This window comes from Sminthopsis crassicaudata, chromosome 5 (assembly GCF_048593235.1).
Source record: "Sminthopsis crassicaudata isolate SCR6 chromosome 5, ASM4859323v1, whole genome shotgun sequence".
Classification (NCBI taxonomy): domain Eukaryota; kingdom Metazoa; phylum Chordata; class Mammalia; order Dasyuromorphia; family Dasyuridae; genus Sminthopsis; species Sminthopsis crassicaudata.
In genome coordinates, this window is record NC_133621.1 from 217,636,507 (window position 1) to 217,660,675 (window position 24,169).

The window sequence follows — 24,169 nt, forward strand, 5'->3', positions numbered from 1 at the left end:
TTAATTTGGAGGAAAACTATTGCCTTGCTACAATGAAGGCCTATTTGAGGTTTGTTTTTTGTTGCTCAGTCATTTTTTTTCAGTTATATTTAACTCTTTGTGATCCTATTTGGGATTTTCTTGGCAAAGATACTGAAATGTTTTGGCATTTCCTTCTCAAGCTCATTTAACAGATAAGGAAATTGAAGCAAATGGGATTAAGTGACTTGCCCAGAGTCACAGCTTGTATCTATGAGTATTTGAATTCAGGAAAATGAGTGAGTACAGTCCCAGTGTAGTTATTTGTTTAAATAACAAATATAGTAGATCCAATCAACACTGGATTGTTATGACTTCTGAGCCAGATGGTGAGAATAAACCAGGGTTGGGGTTTGATAAGGTGTAAATGAAAAAAAAAAAAAAGGGGGGTACTTGGTATTGGGCTGGTTAATTAAAGGGAAAAAATAAGGGAGGAAAGTAGAGCAAAAGTAAAAGCCAAAATGGCTTGGAAAAGCACTAAGAGATAGAAAGATGTCACAATAAAGACAAAGTTTCAGAGAAAGGTGTAAGGAGACATGGAATGATAGATTATGACTGGATAATAGATTTTTCATTATGGAAGTTGAACACTGTGGGTAATGGCAATATGAAGAGGGTGTCTAATAGTGTATGTAGCTGAGATGTGGATTAGTAAGTCATGGAAATTGGACAATGTTTTATTGGTAAATTTTAACAATCTGCTCTCTGAAAAAAATGCATGACACAAAACTTTAATTTGCATTAATATCATCTCCGTCACTTTCTTATGTCTAGATAATCAGGAAGATGTTTAATCAAGCCCCAATTTTTAGCATTTGCCATTTTCTGGGGTGTAGATGTTCATCCCTGAAAATTTTTAAAGAGGATTTTAAAATAAATTTGAAAGTGAGGATAAGCTGTTTTCACTCCTTTAGCTGCCCTTTGCTCCCCTGATCTGCATTCTGGGTAAATTGAGGGAACAGAAGCTTAATAATAGGTGATAATCATATAGTGCTTGCAAAATGCTTTCTATATATTTTCTCATATGATTTCCTAACAATGCTGAGAACTAAGTGCTCTTGTTATAACTATATAGAAAAGGAAACTGAGACTGAACTGAACTTAGCAAGAATCATTGAATTAGTAAATGTCTGAGGTAGAAATTAAACTCATTCCCCCTGACCCCAATTTTATTTTTTTGTTATTTTTTTTAATTTTTAAATTTAATTTAAAAAAATTATGCATAGGTAATTTTTCAGCATTGACAATTGCAAAACCTTTTGTTCCAACTTTTCCCCTGCTTCCCTCCATCCCTTCCCCCAGATGGCAGGTTGACCAATACATGTTAAATCTGTTAAAGTATAAGTTAAATACAATATATGTATACATGTCCAAATAGTTATTTTTTTGCTGTACAAAAGAATCAGATTTGAAACAGTGTACCATAGCCTGTGAAGGAAATAAAAAATGTAGGCAGACAAAGATAGAGGGACTGGGAATTCTCTGTAGTGGTTCATGGTCATCTCCCAGAGTTCTTTCACTGGGTGTAGCTGGTTCAGTTCATTACTTCTCTACTGGAACTGATTTGGTTCATCTCCTTGTTGAAGAGGGCTACGTCCATCAGAATTGATCATCATATAGTATTGTTGTTGAGTATATAATAATCTCCTGGTCCTGCTCATTTCACTCAGCATCAGTTCATGTCTCTCCAGGCCTTTCTGAAATCATTCTGCTGTTCATTTCTTACAGAACAATAATATTCCATAACATTCATATATCACAATTTATTTAGCCATTCTCCAATTGATGGGCACCCACTCTGTTTCGAGTTTCTAGCCACTACAAAGAGCTGACCCCAATTTTATACACACATACATATGCACTTGTGCGCACACGCAGTCACCTAGTTAGAATGTTTGAGGAAACTAGTTGAAATTTTAAAAATTAATTTTGTGTGTCAGGAGAAAATTCCAATAAAATGATGGGCAACTATCCGCCCTCCCATTATGATAAATTATGTCATGCCTTTGTGTCAGGCTTGTGATCTCTTTCCCTAGCTTCTCATCTATTTTTTCTTTCCAGAACATAATCTGGATGCAATATCATTTGTTTCTGTTTCCACTGATCTCTACCCTAACATATTTTTTTTACCTACCCTTTTAGTTCCTCATTCTCACTTAAGACAACTCAAAAAAATTATGAGATAGGTACTATGGTATTTTGGTTCCTATTTTCCAGTAAAATGAGATTCAGAGAGATTAAGTGGCTTACTTAAACATACAAGTAAGTAGTATTAGAAGCAAGTTTTGAATCCAGGTTTCACTTTTCTCCAAAAGTCAGCACTCTTCCCATTATATAACACTATCAGAAAGCCCCAGGACCATAATACCAAACCCCATGGTACAAATGTATGGAGATAGGGGGCCAAATGTGTCTGAATGTCATTCTACTTCAAAAAAGCTATGTTTTAGTAAGGAAAACAAGTTAGTCTTAAATCCTGAAGGAAACAGAAAAACTAGAATAAGATGATTGCTTTTGTTTCTGCTTCCATAAATATCCAACCCAATGCTTTCCACCACACTTTCCTCTTTTGGTTTCCAAATTTTATCATTAGAATATATTTCTCCTCCTATTTGCTCTTCCTTTTGACTCATTCTGTGCCTTTTGAAAAAAGTGTAGCTTTCTCGGGGCATACTCTTGTCCTGGATCTCATTCATTAAAGTAACACCAGATTATTGTTTCAAAAATAAAACTAAAGTAGAACGTTATTCATTTCAAAATATTCTTAAGAGGCGGACATTTAATCAAGCCACTCACCACAGAACAGAAGATTCTAGAAATTCTAAAATATTTCAGATACAAAGGCTTCTTGTTCTAATATTGTTTGGCTCTTCATTTCATGAATTGCTTTTATTTCATCCTGCATCCTTGAGGCTATGTTAACTTCTTTTCTGTTTCTGCTCTGTTCTTGAATGGCAACTATAATGCAGTCAGATGATGCTCAGAGATAACTGCTTTGGTTTTTTTTTTTTTTTTTTTTTTTTTTTAGAAGTCCCTTGGAATGGTATATGAACCACTAGGCTTCACCCATTATTTGGAATTCTTGGCTGATAAGACAGAATCCATACCAGCCAAGATTCCTTCTAGCAATTGCTCGATACATTAATAAATCTGTTTCTAATAGATCTGATCCCCTAAACATAACATAAAAGTGATTCAATTAATTTGCTTGTTTTCTTGCTTAGTATTTCCTATTCCTCTTCTATGTTTTTCTTTTGTTTTTAAAATAAATTTTATTGACATCTTTTGTCTTTACATTGTCCAAAGTTCTTCCTCAGACTCCCAGAGAGCCATTCTATATAACAAAGAATTTTCTAAAAAGAAAAAATATCAGCAAAATACATTAAGAAAATATGACTTCATGCAGCATTCTATATCTCTGCAAAATAGAACTATCTTCTCATACCTCTTTTTTTGGGAACAAGCCTGTTCTTTGTAATTTTGTAGTCTTTATTTTCAATTGTCTTATGTCCCCAATTAGTGGGCATCTACTTTTTTTTTTTTTCCTTCCCAGTTCTTTGTTACAACACAAAATCCTATATTTTGGTGTTTATAAGACCTTTCTTTTTACAGTAACCTCCCAAGGATATATTACAAGTAATGGAAACCCTGGGTTAAAGGGTTTGGATATTTTAGATGCTTTACTTGTACTATTCCAAATCAAGAATGCTTATACTAATTTATAACTCCTAAAAAACATTAGCATGCCTTGTCTTCCTGCCCCACCCACTCTCTAACATTGGGCCTTATTAACCATTCTTACAGTATTTATATAGATCCAGCCATCTGAGACCTTGGGGTTCAATTGTTGGCTCCTCCCTTAGATTTCATCTCTTGTTAATTTTTAATGTGAAAATAACAGAAAAGCTCTGAAGAGGCAGAAAGAAAAATCCTGACCTGTATTAGATGTTAAGGATGTATATGGTACATATGAAGTAGGAGATAGGCAAGAGCATTGAACATTTGGAGATAATAGATATGAACTAAGGAAAAGGATAGACAGAAAAACATTAAACAAATACTGTACATAACATTCCTAAAATGTTTCTCTATTGATATTTTTCCCCTTATATTTTATCTACTCTTTATAACATTTAATTTGGTCAATAAATTAGCAAGTTGTTTTTTTTTTCTCCCCCTTCTTTTTCAGCTTAAAACCCCTTTGATTAGATTCGAAGGACTTCAAATATATTTTTACTAGCTCTTATTAGATGAACTCCATCCCTGGCCAGGGGATTTTTAAATATTTTAAGATATGATCGACAAGTCCAAATCCCATTCACTGAATCATGGATTTAGTGTCAAAAGGGACCTCAGACATTCAGATCAATATCCTCAATTTATGAGGAAACTACAGCTTAAATATACTAAGTTATTTGCTTATTCTAAGTGGAATCCAAAATTTACACCCTCCACAAACTCCAAATCCAGCACTCTTCACTAAACTATTTTATCAGCTGTTCCCTTCTTGAATCCAGCTTTCTCTTCTGACATCACACCTTTGATTTACTATAGTGATGAAAATACCAATTGTTTCCCTAAAGTCTTCCATTTCTTGCCCTCAAACTCTGTAATCTTTAATAATGCTTCCTAGATTCCTCCTGGAAACTTCATTTGTGCTCCTCTGAATCACTAGAAGTGGGTAGTAGCTTATCCAGTTTGACAAGTCTTGGGAGTTCTATGTCAAATCTTGGATACATGCCCTAGGAAAACAAAAGACCTTTCTGTTGTTCTCAAGTCCACAAATAGCTACCTCAGTACTATCTATCTCAGCTATCTCTCCTTGTCCTATTTTCCAGGTCAGTTGTTTTGGATATTAGATATTTAATATTCTCTATTTTCCAAATCTTTTGATTTTTAATATTTGTTCTCCCCATGAAGCCACTTATTTTTTTGGTCGATTTTAATTTTCAAGATATTTAGGTAAGGTTTTTATTGAGGTACATCTCTTTTCCCATTGTTCCCTCCTGATCACCTATTTTATTTTTTTGTCTCAATTTCTTTCAGGTATTCATGTTGTCGTCCTGGGGGAAAAATCTTTTTTCCCTTTTGAATCTCTGCTTGAAGTTATGGGGTTATCTCTGGATTTAATACAATTCCCTATAGCATTCTATATCACCTTAATTCAAAAGTTAGGACTTTGTACCAATATCTGGATTTACTTCCTTTTGTGCTTTTGGGTGAGGTGGTTAGTCCTACTTTTTTTCAACTTGTTTCAGCTTGGGTTCCTGTGCTAACTCCCCTCCCTAGATTTGACCCTTCAGGATCTTTTGAGGTTCAGAGCACTGGATCTCTGGGCCTTATACAGTGTTTTAGGGCTGAATGCTAGGGACCAGAGTCTCTGGGCTTTTGGTGTCTCAGTCTGAGTGCTATGCACAGCCAACTGATTTCTGCTACACTTTGATTTCTCAGATTTACACTGTATACCAATCACCTTGACACTTTCTTGTGGAGTTCCTCCGCTCCTATGTCTCTCTACACACAGCCTCATGTCTGTTGGATTTCTGGTTGTGCTGGATCGCCTTGATCTTGTTTGCCAGCTCTGGCACCAACTTTTCTGGTGGATCTTTCCTGTAGATTTCTAGCTGACTTTTTTCTTTCATTTCTTCAGTGAAAGAAGTTATCCACTATCGTTTCTCAGTGGTTTTCTTGACCATTATTAGGTCTAGTGACACTTTTAGGTTTTGTTGGAACATGAGTGTGTTGGTCTGCCTAATTTCATTCAGATAGCTATCTTGGATAGAACTCTCTCAGTGTAGAATCACCAATCCTCATTTTGCTTCATTTCTTCCTTTAATCACTACTGGATGACCTCCCACTCAGATGATAGATGATCATTTTTGGAGAGACAAATAGTTATTTCTCTATCAAAGAATCCTGGCTCCCTCCACAATGAGAAGAGCAACTGTTTCTTTGCTCCAAGGGTTGTGATCCCCTTCTCCTTTTTTCTATATCATAACTTATCTTCTCTGTTCCAACCTTCTGATAAATCAGAATTCCCTTCTGCCTTTTTGTTTTCACATTGAAGATATTCTTGCACATTTAAAAAGAACACTTCATTATCATTGATATCATAATGGAAGGGTGTTCCTTGAACTCCTTTTCTTTTTTCTTCCAGGAGGCAGATCTACTTGAATTTTGATACTAGATTTGCCCATGACAAATCAAATATCCCAAGGTCTACACGGTTCCAATAAATTGCTCCCAGCTCCATTCTTGCTGGAAGTGAAGCCCTCAGTTCTGTTGTTTTTGCTGTTAACCTTCTTGGAAAACTGTGGCAACAAATTGAATGGGGGTGTCATGTTGTGGGAGTGCAGGAAAGAGGTGAAGAGTTCCACTCCAAAGTTGTCACTTTTTAAAATTCACTACCATAATCTAACTTGGTTAGTAACTTGACAAGTATGTCTGACTTCTTTCTCTTTATATTAATAATTTCTTACCTTGTCTTCCCAACTTCCTTGATCTTCTTGATTCCCTTTGAATCTACTCTTAGGTTTTTCCCATTTCTTTCAACTCATTCTTTTCATCTCCTTAGGACCATCAATTCCTTCTGCTCAGGTTTTCAACTTATTCTCTTTCAACTTGAGTCCTAATTTTTCTGCAACTTCTCAAGTCCTCCCAATGTCTATTCCTCCCCCAAAATCTCTGGTCTTTTCCACAATTCTAAAGCCCTCAAAATCTTCAAAATTTCTTCTCCTCTTATTCAAGTCCTGGTTTTCCCCCCATACAAGTGTTTCCTGCTAAAAGCCATTAACAGTCTTCTGCTGATGACAAATGATCACCAATCATGGAACACTATGATTTTCATGCTTTCAAGTGATGCAAAGGACAATTTAGAGACAGTGAATGTAAGAAGTAACTTCTGGTGCCTTGGTGGCAAGAAATGTCATTTAAGATTTTTTTTTTTTTTACTTTTGATTTCATTGGTGTAGAATATTTTAAAGTCTTTTAAAAGTTTTTAAGTTGCTTTCAAAACCAAGAAGTTAAATGATTTATTCTATATCACACCCAGTATGTGTTAGAAGCAGGACTCAGAACTTCCTGACCTTGATTCTGAGGCAACTTCTCCTCATATTATATCATCTAGCAAATGTAAAGTTTAAGAAGGAAATAGACTGTTTAAGTAGCAACATGAAAGATCATGGAGCATCTAAGGGCTTCATCAGCACCTCCAGAATATAACAAGACCTAGACAGAGAAGGGCCTTCAGTACATTGTTGTATCTTTGATGAAAGATTTATGGGAGGGCAGTAATAAGTTTTACATTTTAAGGGATAGATAAGTTGCAATCTGGATGAAGTAACCATTATGTTTAAGACCACAGGTCCACTGAAGTAGAAAATCTCATTAACTAGTATTCCTATAGCATTTTAAGGTTTGCAAAATGTTATACTAACATTCTCATTATGTGCTATTACTCCTATTTTACCAATGAAGAAAGAGGCAAACAAAAAGTTAAGAAACTTACTTAGGTCATATAGCTAGTAAGTGTCTGAGGTTGGATATGAACTCCAATTTTCTTTTTCAGACCAGGGACACTATTGCACCATTTATAAATGAATACCCAAATATTCCCACTGTCCAAGTGAATGAGAAGCTAGGCAATATATATTTTTTGATTATTTTTTCAATCTGGATACAAGAAGATCAATCTCAAAATGTTGCTTTCATTTAAAGGAACATATAGCAACTTTGGTTTCTAGGAATTGATGAGGCTGTCACTCTTTAGCGCGAGTGTGTCCCTGCGAAGGTCTGGTCTAGCTCCTCTTGTCAGGATAAGCAAAAGTCCTTGCCCCACGTTGGGCGCCAAATGTAGTGAGCTGTTGTCTCTAGAAGCTGCTGGATCGCTCTCTGGGAAGAGATCTGCTGTGTCTTCTACTCAAATCTCTCCGACAGATTCTTCTTCCTGTAATGAACCGTTGTCTCCAGGCAGTTGCTGTTAACTCTTGTCCAAAGAAGTGACTTCCCTTCCTGCAGAGAGCCCCGTCAAGCCTGATGCAATTCAGAGTCTTCTTCTTTCTCTGAGAGTCCTCTCTTTTATTCTCCCAGAGAATGGGCGTGGGATAATGCAAGGGCTTCTGGGAAGAACCACCCCAGCCAATGAGCTTGCCCCCTCTATCAAGTCAACCTGAGTTCTCACCTTGTAATTGTCCAGAAAACCTGAATTCTCACCTTGTCACTGTCCAGACAACCTCAGTTCTCACTTAGTAATCCTAACATGTCCCTTTATTTCTAGGTAGTTGTCTCAACCCTAATCCAGATTCACATTATAGTTCTATAGAACAGTATTATTTTTGAACCTAGTTCTTTTCACCACCACCATTCCTTTTCTCTTTTCCTATAGATATCAAAAGGAAAGATACACCAAACACAGTAGATACCATCCCCTACTGTTGTTTGCTCTTCATTCTTGAAGAGGACCATGACATGAGGGAATTGATGCCATGACATGCAAGTGAATTCGATTTAAGTGAGAAGGGCTATGCAAAATCACCAGCCTCACTTTCTCCTCTGGAGCCATCTGGATGGTTAGCAGCAAAATATAGATCAGGATGACCAGAGATGGTCTTGGATCCAGTGGGAGACTGGTCTTTTTAAGCTAAGGTTTTTAAAAGGTCTCAGTTTGAAACAATTAGTTTCCTAGTAATTACTAGATAATACCACCCAGTACTACTACCACAGAGACAAGGTTTTGCTCAGTTACACAAGTCCCTCAGTCCTGTGATCTTCTCCCAGGACAGAACATACCAGCTATGTCTCCCTATAAGCTAGAAGGTAAGGCTGGGTCTCCAGGATGTCTCTTTCCTCAAATATCACTAGTAGAAAAAAAGATGGGAATGGAGTCTTGAATGTCTGTATTCAAGCATTCTCTCTTCCTGCTTACCTCACCACCACCAACTATTATATTTAAATAAACATGGAACAAGACTAATTCTAGAAAAGTCATCATAGGAAATCTTGAACTTGAAATAGGAAGGCAGAGGTTACATTTTTACGATTATGGCCAGTTCATTATACCATATTTCAGAAAGATTATTAACTAAAGAGCATCAAAGGAACCAGGTCAGTGAACCAGGTCACTCAGCCCACAAGTGGTAGCTCTTTTGGCTCATTCAACTGACCTTTGTTTTCCTTTAGTTACCATTTCTGTTATAGAATTAGGACAATACTATACAATTAATATTTAATTGCACACCTGCCTGGATCTGGTCCACATCTTTACTGATGTCTTAAAACAAAGGTGACCTGTAATTGTTAAGATGACTCTTGCCTCACTCTTCCTCACAATGAGTTTTTCCTGAAATGTTATCTTAAAGTTTTATAAGGTTTCAAACCGCAGTAATAACACAATTTCCAATTCAAAAAGGGATTTTTTTTTTTTTTTTTTTTTTTGGCAATTCCCTCTTCCAAAATTTACAAAAAAAAAAAAAAAAAAAAAAAAAAAAAGAGGACAAATCTTTTCCATTTACAGCTATTTTCCAATTGTAGAAATGGTTTTGGTTAACACATCTAGTCTGAGTCTTCTCTTTCTTCATAATTCTTTAACTGAAGGTGTAGTTCATGAATTAAAGCAAGGCCTTTAAGATTTCTGCTTTCTGCAAACAGCTGGGGGGAAGGGGGGAATTGACAATTGTTCCAAAAGAAAAAAAATTCTGAAAGCAGTTTGCAATTGCAACTTTTGATTGAAAAAATGGTGAATAGCCCAACTATCCACAGGTATCTATTATATTTGTTACAGTAGCAGCCTCCTTCAAATTCAGAGACTCCCTGGGATAACACACCTGTTCATCATGAACCTTTACTTCCTTATGAGGTCTATCTTAGTTTGTTATCACCTATCCCAGTAGTTTGTCTGTGATGTGTCCTTCAAAAACAACCTCACATATGTGAAGCAGGCTCAGAGGTTTTGCATTCCACCACTGGTTCCTGGGAGGATGAGTACGATTTCTGCAACTGAATCCCAAAGCCCCTTTTCCAGGGTTTCTTCCTTTGCTCTGTCTTTCTCTCTTTCTTGCTGTCACCAGTTCACACCTGACTTCCAAGGAAATCTGAAGGTTTCTCCTATCCTTGAGGTCAGCTGTTTGCAAGTATAACTTCCAATCAACCAGTACAAAGTAAGGGTTAAAATTTTTTTACAAGATAATTAAGGCAAGAAATAAATTGAAGCAACATGTCATATTGAACCATCACTTCCCAAAATAATAGGAAAACTTTTCACTTTAACCCTTTCTCACCCTGGTTTTACTTTCCCCTTCAACCTCTCTGTGACAAACCTTCAATCAGTGGAACATATTCTCCTGAATTTCCCTAGTTTTACCCTTTTAGGTGAAACAGTTCATTGACATGTAGCTATTATCTCAGTCAAAGGCCCATCTCATATGGCTCAGACTTCATCTTTTCCAGGTCCTCAAAGCTTGCCTTATCATAACTCTCCCAGTGTTCAGAACTATCTTTTCAAGCATCAAAATTGATTCCTTCTGGCACCTACCACCAGGTTCCAATTGGCTGAAAGACTGACAGCAGATGGGTCCAATGAACATTTCATATTAATCTCTGCCCAGCTATAAGATCTATTATTGAAGATTGAGTCCTTCCCTACCTTCCAACTTTACTAAAATTTCTTTAAATTATATATTCCAAAATTTAAAAATATTCCAATGCTTTAAATGGATAGTAATAACCTAATTTCCACTGAGATAAAGAAAACATCAGGTGTGCAAGAAAGACAGAAGGATAGAGATGAGGATAGGGGCAGATTCTGTTGGTGGCCTTAGGAATAAAAAATGAAAAATGGGAGGGAAATCCCTTTCTAAGACTGGCTATGTACAAGGCAAGCATTAACTACCCAGGTTTCTGATTTTAGACATAAGGTGGAAGGAGAGGAATTTAGGGTGTCAAGGAAGCAGGAGTTAAGAATAGCCACAACAGGGACAGTAAAAAAGAAAAGAGAAAGCAGAAATTGTCTGAGCCTTCTTAGGCCTGACTGCTTTCTGCCATGAATATAGATGTATCCATGCCACTTTCCCTGTCCCTCTCACTTCTTCCCCTTCCATTCCCGGAAAAAGTGTAGTAGTTTGAAGGTCGAAAGAGAGCAGAGCCTGAAGAATGTACCCCCAAGCAAGAAGCTGAGCAGCATAGAGGCAAGAGAAGAGTTCCTTCCTTTCCTCTGGACAGGAAAACTCTTCTCTAGGCAGTGTAATGAGAATAAGAAAGCCTACCTCTAATAGACAGTTTCAGGGTCCAGTTCACTTTATTAAGAAACCTGATTATTCAAAAGGAGGGGACAGGGAAACCCCCAAATCCTAGTGGTGAAGGCCCTTCCCATCCCCTATGGCATCACAACCAGAGGAGGAAGTTGCCTCTCACCCCCACCCTCCAACTCATACAGGGGAAATTACTGGGAGAATTCCAATTAGACATCATCCCATCCTAAGCAAGGGAGCAAAGTGACTCCAAATAGTAGGAGCTGGGAAACTCTCTAAGGACAAGAGAAGTGGGGCAGACATACTACTGGGAATATTTTTAAATGAGTAACACTCAATTCCCAGGATAGATCAATTAGGGAAATTCAAGCCCTATTAATGGCCACCATTCTCTACCCCGCCCTTAACATCCCCTCTAATTTTTGTTTTTTGTTTTTAATAGGCCATAGTATCTCAGAATAGACAGTGAGATAAAGAGCTAGGAAAGGATAAGTGGAGATCTAGGAGAAAGAGCTAAAGTTGGGAAATTACAGGAGAGGGAGAAGGCTAGACTAATCTTGAGGGGAACTCTATTATTGTTACAAACATCTTGTAGCAATAGCATGCTAAATCCCACCCAGCCCCAATACCCCCGATGAAAGAACCCCTCCCGAGTTCCCTGGACTCCACAGCTCGGCTCCAGTCTGTTGTTCCTTTTCTGGGGACACTAAAATGGGGGTTCGGTGCAGGTGACAGGTTAGAGAGGTTCAGAAGGACTCTTCAGAGTGACTGTGGGGAGAAGGCATCTCAGAAGTCAAACTCCTCGTGGTCCCCAGTTCCCTCCTCCCCTTGGGGCCCCCATACTCGTCGGTAATTACTCTCCAACTGACGCTGTCTTTGTCGCTCTTTCTGCGCCTCCTCTGCTCCCTGGATCTGAAGGATAAAAGGAAGGGAGGAGGAAATGGAAGATATCAATTAAAGAACTAGAGGAAGCACTGAGGACCTAAAAGGAGGTAAATATTTGATGAGAGGTGAAGGGCATGATTAGGAGAAAGGTGCCTCACCAGGATGTTGAAGAAAATCTCCTTTAGGTTCTTGGTGTCCTCATCAGACAGCCAATGTCCATCCTCCTCCTCAGTCTCTCCAGCTCCCGGCCTAACAATCTTGATCTCAACTTTACCTAAGGGAGAGGTCAGAAGGAGAGATAAGAATTAGAAATCTCAGCAGAGTTTCCATGAGATGGATCCCCTCCCCAGTGGTCCACCCACAACCTCTCCTTTCATCCATGAGCCTCCGCTTAGAATTGTCTCTCCCAGTTGGAATGTTTGCTCCTTAACAGCAGGGACTCTCTTGGCATTCTAGAAGCTTATCACTGGGCCCTGCAAGTGCTTAATAAATGTTCTGTTGTGTGTTCCACCCTCTCCTTGGCCAGCCCTCCCCAACTCCAGCCCTCCCAGACCCCCAAGTCTCTCTTTCCCACCTTCAGCTGTGAGCCCCTCCCTCTCAAGCAGGTCCTTCACCAGTCCCTCTATATGTTTCACTTGTGGATTTTCCCGCTTCATCTCAAAGACAGACAGATCCTGGTTCGGGCCTCCAGCACGGAGTCTGGTGACCCGAACTCTGACCCGGCGCTCAGTTTCCTCATCTTTTGGAGGATGCAGCAGTGGTAAGGGAAGCAGGGAGGAGAATGGCATACAAGGAAACATAGGCGAACAGAGAAAACAGAGCCATAAATAATTAAGTCAGAGATAAAGGAGCCATTCTTATTACCAAGCCCCACCTACTTTTTCAACCTTATGTTGAACATAACAGCCCTTATACATATATAATAGTTCCCAAAATTTAGGTAAGCTCTCCACCAAACCCAATGGTTTCCCTCCCAGAATCATTGCTTATCCCAAACTAAACTCTCCTTAATATTGCCCATTATCTATGGGATTCTGGAGAATAAACACTGAGGAGTATAAGTGAACAATAACTGTGAATGCCATGAATAAAATCCATCCATCAGCAGGGAAACTTAATCCATTTTTGCAAAATGGCAGCAACCAAGTGAAGAATTCTAATGCTAGATGGGCAGAATCATTTGAAGCTATTTTTTTTTGTTGTTTTTGTTTTGTTTTTTAATTTTGGCATATGGGCCTCAACAATTGAATTTTCTGCTCCTAAATGACTACTCTTACCTGTGGACTGAGGTGGGGGAGGGCTAGTTGGAGGGGCAGTACCACCTTCCATGGGCCCTTCCCCCTGTTCAGGTCCCTGCCTTCCATCAATCCTCTGAATGAGCTTGTTGAGAGTGGATGCCAAGGCCTGGGAGGCTTGACTACGTTCTGTTGCACTCCTTGGCTCCCCTGGGTCCAGCTCTGATTCTGCCTAGAAACACCCAACAAAAGTGGTGGATAGGGGAAGAGAGGAAGAATAAGGGGCAGCTATAAGGAGTTAAGAGAATCCAGATCCTCTGCTCATTGGCTTGGGAGTCTAATGAAGGCTCCAACTCCTTTGTCTCCAAAACCTTATAACTTTCCTTTCATAGCTGAAGAAGATAGTTGGACTATAATATAAAGATTATGAGATTTAGATCCAGAGGACTTGGTTTGAGTTTCATCTTATTCAGCTGTTATATGCCTTAAATCCCTGACCCACAATCTTCTGATCTGTAAAATGGGGTTAATATCTCACAGGATTTTTGTGAGGATCAAATGAGAATGAAATGCACTTAGTAAACCATTGAAACAGTAAGAAAATATTATTCCTGAATGAAGTCTGATATTTCAGGACAAATTGAATGATAATCATCAGTAAAAGATAACAGTGACCAGAGCAATGATGCCACTCATTTTTCATCTTTGCCCCCCACATTTATCTTCGAAGCTGTTTAGATCTATTGCTAAAAGTTGTTGCATTATCTGATAAGCTTTCTAATTTGTCTTGTAGCTCACTCAGTGTTTCCTCTTTCATTATTATTTACCCTTCTGCTCCTTTCCCATATTTCCTCCTTTGTGATTGTACTGTGCTCCCCTTTGTCTCCCAAGAGGGGATCAGATTGGTAATGTGTCTCACCTCCTGTATAATGTTATCCAGCTCCTTCTCCATCCCAGTCTTCACCTCAAACCGAAGTCGGCCTCGGTCTGAGGGTAGCAGCATTCCTTCTAGCTCCTTTTCAAATTCCCCCAAGAGTTGTTCTTCATCATCTTCTTCCTCCTCACTTCTTTCTTCTTCACCACCATCAGCTTTGACCTCTGGTCCCTCTTGGGTGACTTCTGTGGTGGTCTCTGCATCTCCTTCCTGGACTGGGTTTAGTTTCCCCTGTCACAGGGAAAAGATTGGGGAGAAAGAAAAGCTGAAGGGTGAAGACTGAGGAAGTAAGGTCCAGAAGGAAATAAAAGAGACAGCTGTTTCTCAGAGTGGTTCTGAGGAGCTGTCAGGAGGAAATGAAAGAAAGGAGGGGGTCTTTATGGGCTTGGGAGAGGACAACTAGAAGAAAAAGACTCAAGGCTGGAAAATACATGAGAAGCCCAGAATAAACAAACATATCACCATCAGAATAAATTAAGGTACTACCACCAGAATAAATATACATCAGACACATCACTATCATCAAACTGAAGAGCCATACCTTTTTTGTCCCACCTTTCAGTTCTTCTATGAATCGAACCAAGTCCCCTGGGTTCCGAATGACTTTGACTTGCACATTGTCATGGAAACCTGGAGAAAAATGACAGTAGACAATTGATTATGTGCAAAAGCCCTTACAGATTTTTAGGGATGAGGTGAAGAGAAATAGGGAGGGCAAAATAGAGGAGACAGGTCCATGCTCTCCCTATTGCCAGCCTAATGGGTAAAATAAAGGCCCACAGAGTTAGAACAGATGATGAAAGGACGCATCAGCTGATGCCATGAGGCAATTTCTTCCTCCATCCCCACTTTCCCTCTCCCCATCCTATCTCAGCCCAGTCAAACCTCCATCTTAGGAACAACCAAAAGCCTCCCAGTGGACACCCAGATAATATATATTTGCCTCTTAAAACTGGGAAAAGGAAAACAACATTTTGAGTAATAAAGATGCTTCCTAAATTCAAGTGCTACTTAAATGATGATGTTACTGGTTTCATGAAAGGTGAAAGGAGAAATTTTTTAGAAGAAGATTCAGATGAAGATTTTTTTTTTCCTCAAGGGGCTCATCTGGACCAAAATTTGGACCTTAGGATGATAAAATTAGGCATGTACAGAATCAGGCAAATGAAGTAGTTGATGTCATACCAGAGAATACTGCAAAAATGATTGAAAGAGGAAACACTGGGTGAGCTGTAAGACAAATTAGAAAGCTTATCAGATAATGCAACAACTTTTAGCAATAGATCTAAACAGCTTCAAAGATAAATGTAGGGGGCAAAGATGAAAAATGAGTGGTACCATTGCTCTGGTCGTTATCTTTTACTGATGATTATCATTCAATTTGTCCTGAAATATCAGACTTCATTTAGGAAACATCGATCTCTAATAAGACAGTTCTGGGCAATTAAAAAAAAAATGTTGCTGCATAATTTAATGAAATATGTATGTAACTTTCAAAATTTTTTTTCAAGAAGTAAAAAGAAACATTTTCAGTTCAAATTACAGCATTAAGTTATTAGATTGGCTCTTCTCCTTCACCAAAATATGCTCTCAATTTATTTTTAAAACAGAAACATCTACTTTGCCATGCTATAGAAGCCTAATTTGAAAGTAGATACTTGTCAATACATTACTTATATAGAGAGTTAAACCGTAAGGATATTTATAATTTAACACAATTTCCATTGGTGAACTAGAGAAGTGAGGATTTATTTCATCAAGTTCAGGGATAGGGTAGGAGGTAAGAGATCAAATATTACGTGTAAAAAGGGATTGCAACCATACAGTATTTTACTTTCAATCATGATTAAAAATATTGCAATAAACTTATTTTGCCTGTATGTAGAATTTGTGACAACTTTTTTGGGGGTGGGGTGGAGCTATAATAGTGCATTCTGATCAGTCTTAAAGCATAATCTGGCACAATTAAGGCAGCAAAAGAGACTAAAGAAGAGGAGAGCATCAGTGAACTGATAGAATAATGGCTCCTGAATATGGGTGCGCTGAAATAGAAAACAGTTAACTTTCATTTTCTTCCAGTAACAAACGGAGTGAAATCAAAAGATAATGAGTAAAGAACATACATAGATACTCACTTTGTTCCAGTATTTTACCCTCAACCAACACTCTTTCTAAAACTGCTACTAAGTCAGTTGGTTTAACTGTGATCACCTTTCCATGTTCACCATCCATCTATCCTCTGGTAGAAGTGCTAACATGCTACAAGATGGCCCCAAAGCAAGCAGCAGGACCTAAAAGAAGCCCCCAGGAGCCTGAATAACCCACAAATGGAATCATCTCTACCTGAAAAATCTCATGCTGGCTAATGCTGAAAGTTCAACATTTTTCTTGACCTATTTTCACTTAAAGACAGGCTGGGGGGGGAGAGAAACAAACATTCACATACAAAACACAGGTAGCTGGAGGAATATTAAAAGGCAATGGATTTTGATGCCACTATGACCAAACACTAGCTATAGGGTTTGTCGAGCCAGATCTCTTAGGCTCTGTTTTATCATCTCTCAAATGGAAGTAATTTAATATCTGAACTGTCTATTACTTGTGAAGATCAAATTAAATAAAATGAAAGCAAATTGAAAAGTCCTATACAAATTTAAGATACTTATTACTGATATAGTGAAATTAAATGAACAAGACTTACGCATACTATCTGCAAGGTATTGTGCTAAGCACTGGGAATACAATCACAAAGAATAAAAACCTCTACCTCAAAGAGCTTACATTCTAAAAGATAAGACAAGGTATAATATGTATAATTACCTACAGAATAAATATCAGTACAAGGTATTTATATATAAGAAAGGAAGGAAAGAAGGGATTCAGCCGGTGGGGGGTGGGGAGAGGATCAGAAAAAGGTTTATATAAAAAGTCATTCTTGAGCCAGTCTTGAGGGATTCTCTCTGGTACAGGTGGGGAAGGAGAGCAATCCAGACAAGAGAGATTAATTAGCAGTTCAGAGCTCGGAAGGGAAAAGAACAGAAAGACCACGTAGGCTGGATAAAAAGGTTCTGGAAGAAAAGTAATGAATAATGAATCTGGAAAGGATCAAGTTGTAAAGCACTTCAAAAGTCAAAGGAAAAATATATTTTATCTAGAGGCAATAGGGAGCCACTGGCAATTGCTTAATGGGCAAGTGCTGTGGTCAGGTCTGTGCTTAAGGAACATCCTGTAGTCAGTTATATAGGGGAAGCATTGTGGTGGGGAGAGGCTTGAAACAAGAAGACTGATTAGAAGGGCAATACAGTAGTCTAGGTAAAAAGTGATGAGGACCTAAACTTATGATGATGATGTAAGTGAACATAAAGGAGCAGTCAATTGTAAGGGATACATGTGGAAAATGCAAGATTTAGCAACTGATTGGATGTGTAGGTGAAGGAGAAAGAGAAACCAAAAGGCAAATAAACCAATGGCAGTAGAAAGTATCTCACAGCTACAAAGCTACAAGGCCCTATTATGCCTTCATTTAGGCTGCTCAAAATCTGTAGACTTTGGAAAGACCAGAGGGGGTGTTCTCAGAGGTAGAGGTTGGGTTTTTCTAAGTTCTGTGTGACCTATTACACCCAAAGAATTTAATGATTGTCCAGAAGTCATTCCTATAGAATTGGGAATTTGTGTAAAAACCCAAACCTGTCATGAAGACTGCCCACAGCCTTCCTCTTCTGGTTTCCCCCAGTTTCTACTTACAAATTAGAACTAACTCACCATCTACAGGATCTGCTGCTGGACTTTCCTTCTCCAGGTTGGGGTCCTGCTCCTAATTAGGAAGAAAAGGTTGATTCTAATGGCTCTTTACTTCCTGCCCCCATCCAAGTGCATCCCTCCACTTCAAGTAAACTTCAGGTGTCTCATGATGGCGACATCACAAATGATTCTGACTACTTCTCTTCAATTCAGAATGGACTAACAAGAAGTTGGCTCTTACCTCAGCCTCAGCCTCTTGCTTTTGGGGATCCTGTTCTTCAGTCTCAAGAGGCTTGTTCCAGATATCTGATTCTCCGGGGTCACCTTTGGGTGGGGTCACACCTGGGAGTGGGGATGGGATAAGGCAAGGTCTGAAGAGAAAAAGGAAACGGAGGGAACTACACCTGCACCTCCTCTGTTCAGATCTAAATCAGTGGAACAAAGGGGTCAAGATATGTGGCATCCCCTTCCCTTCCCAGGGGCTTCTATAACTGGCAGGAAAGAGCCACCTCACAGGATAACTGAGAGGAAATATGACCTGTTCCCTTTGTATCGAGGACACCAAACTTTGTCTCACTCCACATTTCAAGGTCTGGGTTGTGAAGCTTCTCAGAGATTTCTTCAATTTTCTGCTTTGCATCTACTGGAAAAAAATAAAAAAGGAAATTAACTGGAGAGCATAAAAGACTAGGTATTCAAAAATATTCCTTTTCCCCATTCCTCTCCCCTAATTATATCCCTGTCCCCCTGAGACTCACACACTTGTCCCTGGATATATGCTCCATACTGCTCTGGCTCTAAGGTAGGGTGACATCGAATAGCCTGGGGGGCAGCACTTGGAGGAGGTCGAAGAAGAGGATGGGAGCAGAGTCGGGGGGTCCGAATAGTCAGCACATAAGAACATGATTGAGGCTCATCCACCCGATCAATGTAGTCACCTGAAGCATCTGAACCTTCATCACACAGAAACTGGCCAGAAGAAAGTAGGGATTCAAGAGGGATGAAGATAGGGAATGAGATAATGTGGGGTTTATTGTTGCTATTAAGGAGGGGTAAAAGGAGGGGGAGATTTGAAAAGGGAAATAAAAGCCTTCATTATACAGGGAACTAACTAGAGTGACAAGCTAGAGGATCATTAAATGTAGGAGAACCGGCCCTTAGAAGACAATTCTGCTCTCTCTCTTCAAGGTTCAAATGGTTTGTCAAAAGGGGAGCTTCCATTTCCCCAAACTCACCCGGACTTCAGTCTCTCTGGGTCTACCGTTCAGATCACATTTGGAGCCATTTCCATAATTCTGACTGTGGTAGCGTTTCAAGCGGTGCTGCTTGGAGGCCTAATGTACAGAGGAGGGGAGAGAGACTCAGAGAAAGGGGAAATGCTGTAAAGTGGGAGGGGCAGCTCCGAGATGCCATAATATTTGAAAAAAGTCTTAGGAAGTAAGTGTGAATGGTCATTCAACCCTAAGAAGCTAGTCTGCATAACCCAAGTCTGTTCCCTGTTCCCCAGAGCTCTCAAGACTCCCACCCATCCTTCCTTTCCCTCACAATCTGCCAAACACCACTACCTTGGCAGTCTCGTCGTCCCAGTTGAAGGAAGATTGGTAATATCCAAGATAGAGAACAGAACCTTTGATCTCTGAATCTACAAGAAAGACCAAAGGAAAGAATTGTTACTCTCTGAAAGAAGAGGTCAGAATAAGGCAAACTGTCCTTCATTTAGTATTATAGAGAACTTAGTGGGAGAGTTAAGGAATGAGAGGAATCACCTTCCATGTGGTATTGCTGTATATGGCGTCCATAACAAAATTCATATGTCCACCAGTCCTTGGTCTAACAATGACAAAGTTCACAGTCAGTGTGGCTGGGGGAGCGGGGAAGGGTCTGTGCATCTCCTAGGGTCCCTTATGCCTTCCTCGGCAGGAAACCCTTCATCTCTCTGGAAGGAAATCCCTTACTACCCTACCCCTCCCTTGTCTCCAGGTCTTCCTTCCATGCTTCCTCCAGCTGCCATTTTAACCCTCCCCTCTCATTCTGCCTTTCATGAACAAGGGAAACAATAGATTTTCCCACATCTCACTTCTTAAGACCTTCAGCTTTTAATTCTTTCCTTCTACAGGTAAACTCCTCCTCCCAGTCTCCATCCACAACTCCAGCACTTTACTAGGTTGTGTTTGGGGTCTACTCTGAGTATAGAATTATTCACTCTTGGTTAGTCAGTCTATGCCCGGTCCCTCAGACCTCCTTCCTCTACAGCCAACCCTCCAGGCTCTCATTGGATCTGGGCCCCTCCTCCAGCCCCATTCACTTTCACTAGGCAGGGCGCGTCTCTCATGGGGTTCAGCAGCTCGGGGACTCCGGGCCCTTTGTAAGGAGGGGCCTCCTCCTCGCGCTCCCGCTGGAAGTGAATGGCTCCCGCTGGCAGCCTGCACTCGTAGCGCTGTTTGTACTTGGAGGAAACAACCACGACCTCGGAAGACTGGCTCTGGAAGAGGAGAGCACAGGTTTGGGGGGTGGAATAGAGATCAATGACGACATTGATCTAGCCAAGCCTGGAAGAGACCGCAGTCAAGGAGGAAAATGGTTAGCTAGGTCTGCAGCTGCCCGTGGGAGGGCAGAGGACAGCGCGTGCACGGGGTGTGCTCCATGCATCTTGTGCAGAGGCCGGGCTTCCTGCCTGCCCCCGACTCACCACGGCAGCGAGGAACCCTAAGTCCCCTTCGCGGGACTCAGTTTCCCCATCTGTAAAGTGAACGGTCTGAAGTCTCCAACCTTCGTCCGTAGGGGGATGGAGTGACCTCTTCCAGGGTCCTCAGCCTCTTTTTTCCCCCTCCCGGATCGCTGCATCCCAGCCCCTGGCCCCATCTCCCCCACCCCTTCCCTCCCGCTTCTGCTCCTGCTTCCCCGAGGCTCACCTGACCTCCGATGACAGGCCGCGGCAGGATCTCGATTCCGTAGCGCATCTCATTCAGCTCCTCCAGGTTCAAGCTCCCGACCACGCAGGCCGGCAAGTCGGACAACAGCGGCCCCAGGAACAGAGGCCATAGCAGCTGAAAGAGCAGCGACGTCGCCGCCATCTTTCGTCCCTCGGCCCTAACCCGAGAGCAGCCGCTTCCGCCCTGAACCGGGCAGCCGCCTCGTCCCGCCTCCTTACGCCTATGAGTTTCATTGGTTTTCCCTTCTGCCCGTCATGGCATCTCGGGCTCCTATTGGTCTACGTGATGTCAGGCAGTATGTATGAGAGCGACGGAATGACGGACAGGCGAGAGGACTGACGGAAAGATGGACGGAGGGAGGGACAGAAAGACAGGCTAACTGACTAGAGAGAGCGGAGGAGTTTGTGAGGGCGGGGGAGAATGGAAGGAGGTGAGCTTCGGTTCTGTTATTTCTAAGGCTTCTTACCTGCCGTGAAAGGATTGGCTGGAGTCAGCGCTGAATCAGCCAATAAGCAGCTAGGTCAGTGGCTCCCTCTAGCCTGGGCGTGTCTGTGCGGAGGATGCCGGAGGCCGAGGTACCCTCTTGGACCCGACTAGCTGTCAAATCTAATCAGTCAACTTTACCTCTGCGGGTGGGCGGGGCGGGGAAGCGAGGGCAGATCTGCCGCTCCGCCGCGGGGCAGGCCACCTGCCGGCGAGGGAGCAGTGCCCGGTTTTCTGACGCTGAAGGTCTCCTTAAAAGAAGGGTAGCAAATAATCGTTTTTGAAGCATGTACTGTGTGCTAGGAATAAAAAAGCTAAAAACGAGCCCCGGCCGCACTGCTCTGTGACGGAATGGAACCTAGTACAGGGGTAGCTGCAATGATTTCTAATTGCTATTCCGTACGCTACAAAGGGCTGTGTAACCTGGGCAGGTCGATGACCCTTCTCCCTTGTAAAATGGAGATATAATAGCACCTGTCTCACGGGGTTGTGAAAAAAAGAGAGCACGAGTAAAATGCTGTGCGAAGGTAAATGCTAGCACTAATAATCAACAACGCCTTTTAATTTGTAACCCGGGGAGCGCCCTTCTTCCCAAAGTCTTCAAAATGGACAGCGACTGCACCCCGGATCATCGCCAGTCACCTCGGCTTTTGTCCCGCCGTTGGACTTCCATGGTTCTGGAAGACAGTGAGGCTGACGACGTTTCTCAACTGCGTCTCACTCAAATCCAGCAAGTCAAGGTATCACTCATCATGTTGTGATGTCATCGATCCTCTTCGGAAAAGGGAAGACGAACAACGACAGTGGAGATCTGTTCTCTCCTACAAGGCCGACATCACCTAAATACTCTGACTCAGTTGCCATGGTTATTTCGATAGACCTTGAGCCAGGATATTTATGAGGCTCAAATGGATATAAAATATTCTACCAACCTTAAGGCACTACATAATGATGATGATCACCATCATTATTATCAGGCCTCTAGTCTGGTGATAATTTTATTTTCTGAGCCTTCTACTACATTCCTGCTTAGCTCCACCTATGTTTATAAAGCAATACAGGAGTATGCTGATAAATGGTAAATATCTGGGCTCTCCAAGTGTAAAATAAAAATGCCTACCCATATATTTAAGGATTAAACTGAGTTACTAAAACTTTTTAAAATCCAGAAATATTAAAAATCCAAGGCCTGATGTGTAGCCATTGACAATTTCTGAGGAACAGATATTCAAACTGAAAATTTAATAATCAATTCCAATTCAAGCTGGCTCCAGCACACCCTTGCAAGAGTGGCCATGGAAGAAAGGAGGTGGTAGAAGAAATGGGGGACAGATATTTATTGCTCAAGATGGCTCACTGGAGTCAGGAGGACCTTCAAATGCAGTCTCAGATACTTAACACTTCACACTTCGTAGCTGTGTGACCTTGGGCAAGTCACTAAGCCCCAACTGCTTTGCCCAAAAAAATTAATAAAAACAAAAACCAAGTCATTATAGTTATGCTGAAGGAGCTACCTTGAAGCACTGACCCAGGATCAAGATCTAAACTATCTCTAAGCCTTAAAGCTGATTTTGAGTTAAAGAAGAAAGTAGTGAAGAAAGAACCATGTCATTATGTGAGGGTAGTGATTAGCCAGATGCAAACTAAAGAGACAATTTCAAGGTAAGGCAATGAATATAAATTTCCCAGGCAACCTTCAGCACCCAGCTGTCCAACTCATTTCCTGCTTATCCCCTCATAACGAGAGAGAATGGAAGAGAATTTTTTTAAAATGACCCCTGCTAAAGCTGTCAGTTAGGTACTATGCGATGTGTTGAGAATACAAAGAAAGATAAAATTAAAAATAAAACCAAAACCAACACTTATACTCCAGGAACTCATGGTCTCATGGGGGAGACAATGTGCAAACATTGTTGTGTACACAATCTATATAGAAGATAAAATGGTAATAACCAACAGAGAGGATACACTAACATTGAGGGGGATTGGAAAAATTTCTTGTAGAAAGTGAGATTTTAGTTAGGATTTGAAGGAAGCCAGGGAAGGCAGGCGGTGGAGATGAGGAGACAGACGATACCTGAAAGATGGCCAGAGAAAATGCCCAGAATCAGGAGAGAAGGTGTTGTTCAAGAAACAGCAAGTAGACCAGGGTCATTAGATTCAAGAGTATGAAATGAGGAATGAAGTGTAGGAAGACTGGAGTGCAGTAGAGGAACAGGTTATAAAGAGCTTTGATCCTGGAAGAAATAGAGAACCACTAGAGTTTGTTGAATGTGATTGAGTTAATAACAGTCAGATCTGCCCCTGAGTTCAATGGCCTGCAGTAGGGAAAGATTTGAAACAGAATGGCAGTATTAAAGGATGCAAGGAGGGGTATATGTTATAAAAATACAGACTGAATATGAGTAGGGAGAAGGGTAAGAGAAAACAAGGAGTGAAGGATGGGCTCTGAGCTTCAGTGACTGGGATGATGATGGTGCTCTCCACAAAAAAGGAAAGGGGAAGAGAAGAGTCCTGTGGGAAAAGAGAATTAGTTTTGTTTTGGACATGTTAAATTAGTGAACATAACATGGATAAATATCTGGTAAAGGAGACTAAGAAAGGGTAACAAGATAGGTAGAAAGAAAATCAGAATAATGTGGTGTCATGAAAAGCTAGAGAAAAGAATATCAAAGAAAAGAGGGAGTTTGATAATGC

General features: G+C 40.6%; 1 protein-coding gene across 9 annotated transcripts; it reads right to left on the reverse strand.

The window, feature by feature from the left end:
- Nucleotides 1-11,289: 11,289 nt before the first annotated feature.
- Nucleotides 11,290-23,333, reverse strand: OS9 (OS9 endoplasmic reticulum lectin). Of its 9 annotated transcripts, none has more exons than XM_074269825.1 (16): nt 20,969-23,333; nt 20,362-20,538; nt 19,823-19,886; nt 19,622-19,698; nt 19,292-19,390; nt 18,815-19,025; nt 18,595-18,696; nt 18,298-18,398; nt 18,078-18,129; nt 14,857-14,945; nt 14,301-14,546; nt 13,424-13,613; nt 12,721-12,885; nt 12,305-12,420; nt 12,119-12,173; nt 11,290-12,029 (listed from the first exon to the last, which is right to left on the reverse strand). In XM_074269825.1, the coding sequence occupies exons 1-16, from the start codon at nt 21,128-21,130 to the stop codon at nt 11,998-12,000; spliced, it is 1,938 nt and encodes a 645-aa protein (XP_074125926.1). In that variant the 5' UTR covers nt 21,131-23,333; the 3' UTR covers nt 11,290-11,997. The 9 variants fall into 9 exon arrangements, with proteins under 9 accessions (XP_074125926.1, XP_074125928.1, XP_074125924.1 ...); XM_074269827.1 differs by having other exon boundaries at nt 12,131-12,173; nt 18,595-18,699; XM_074269823.1 differs by having other exon boundaries at nt 18,595-18,699.
- Between the last annotated feature and the right edge of the window lie 836 nt (nt 23,334-24,169).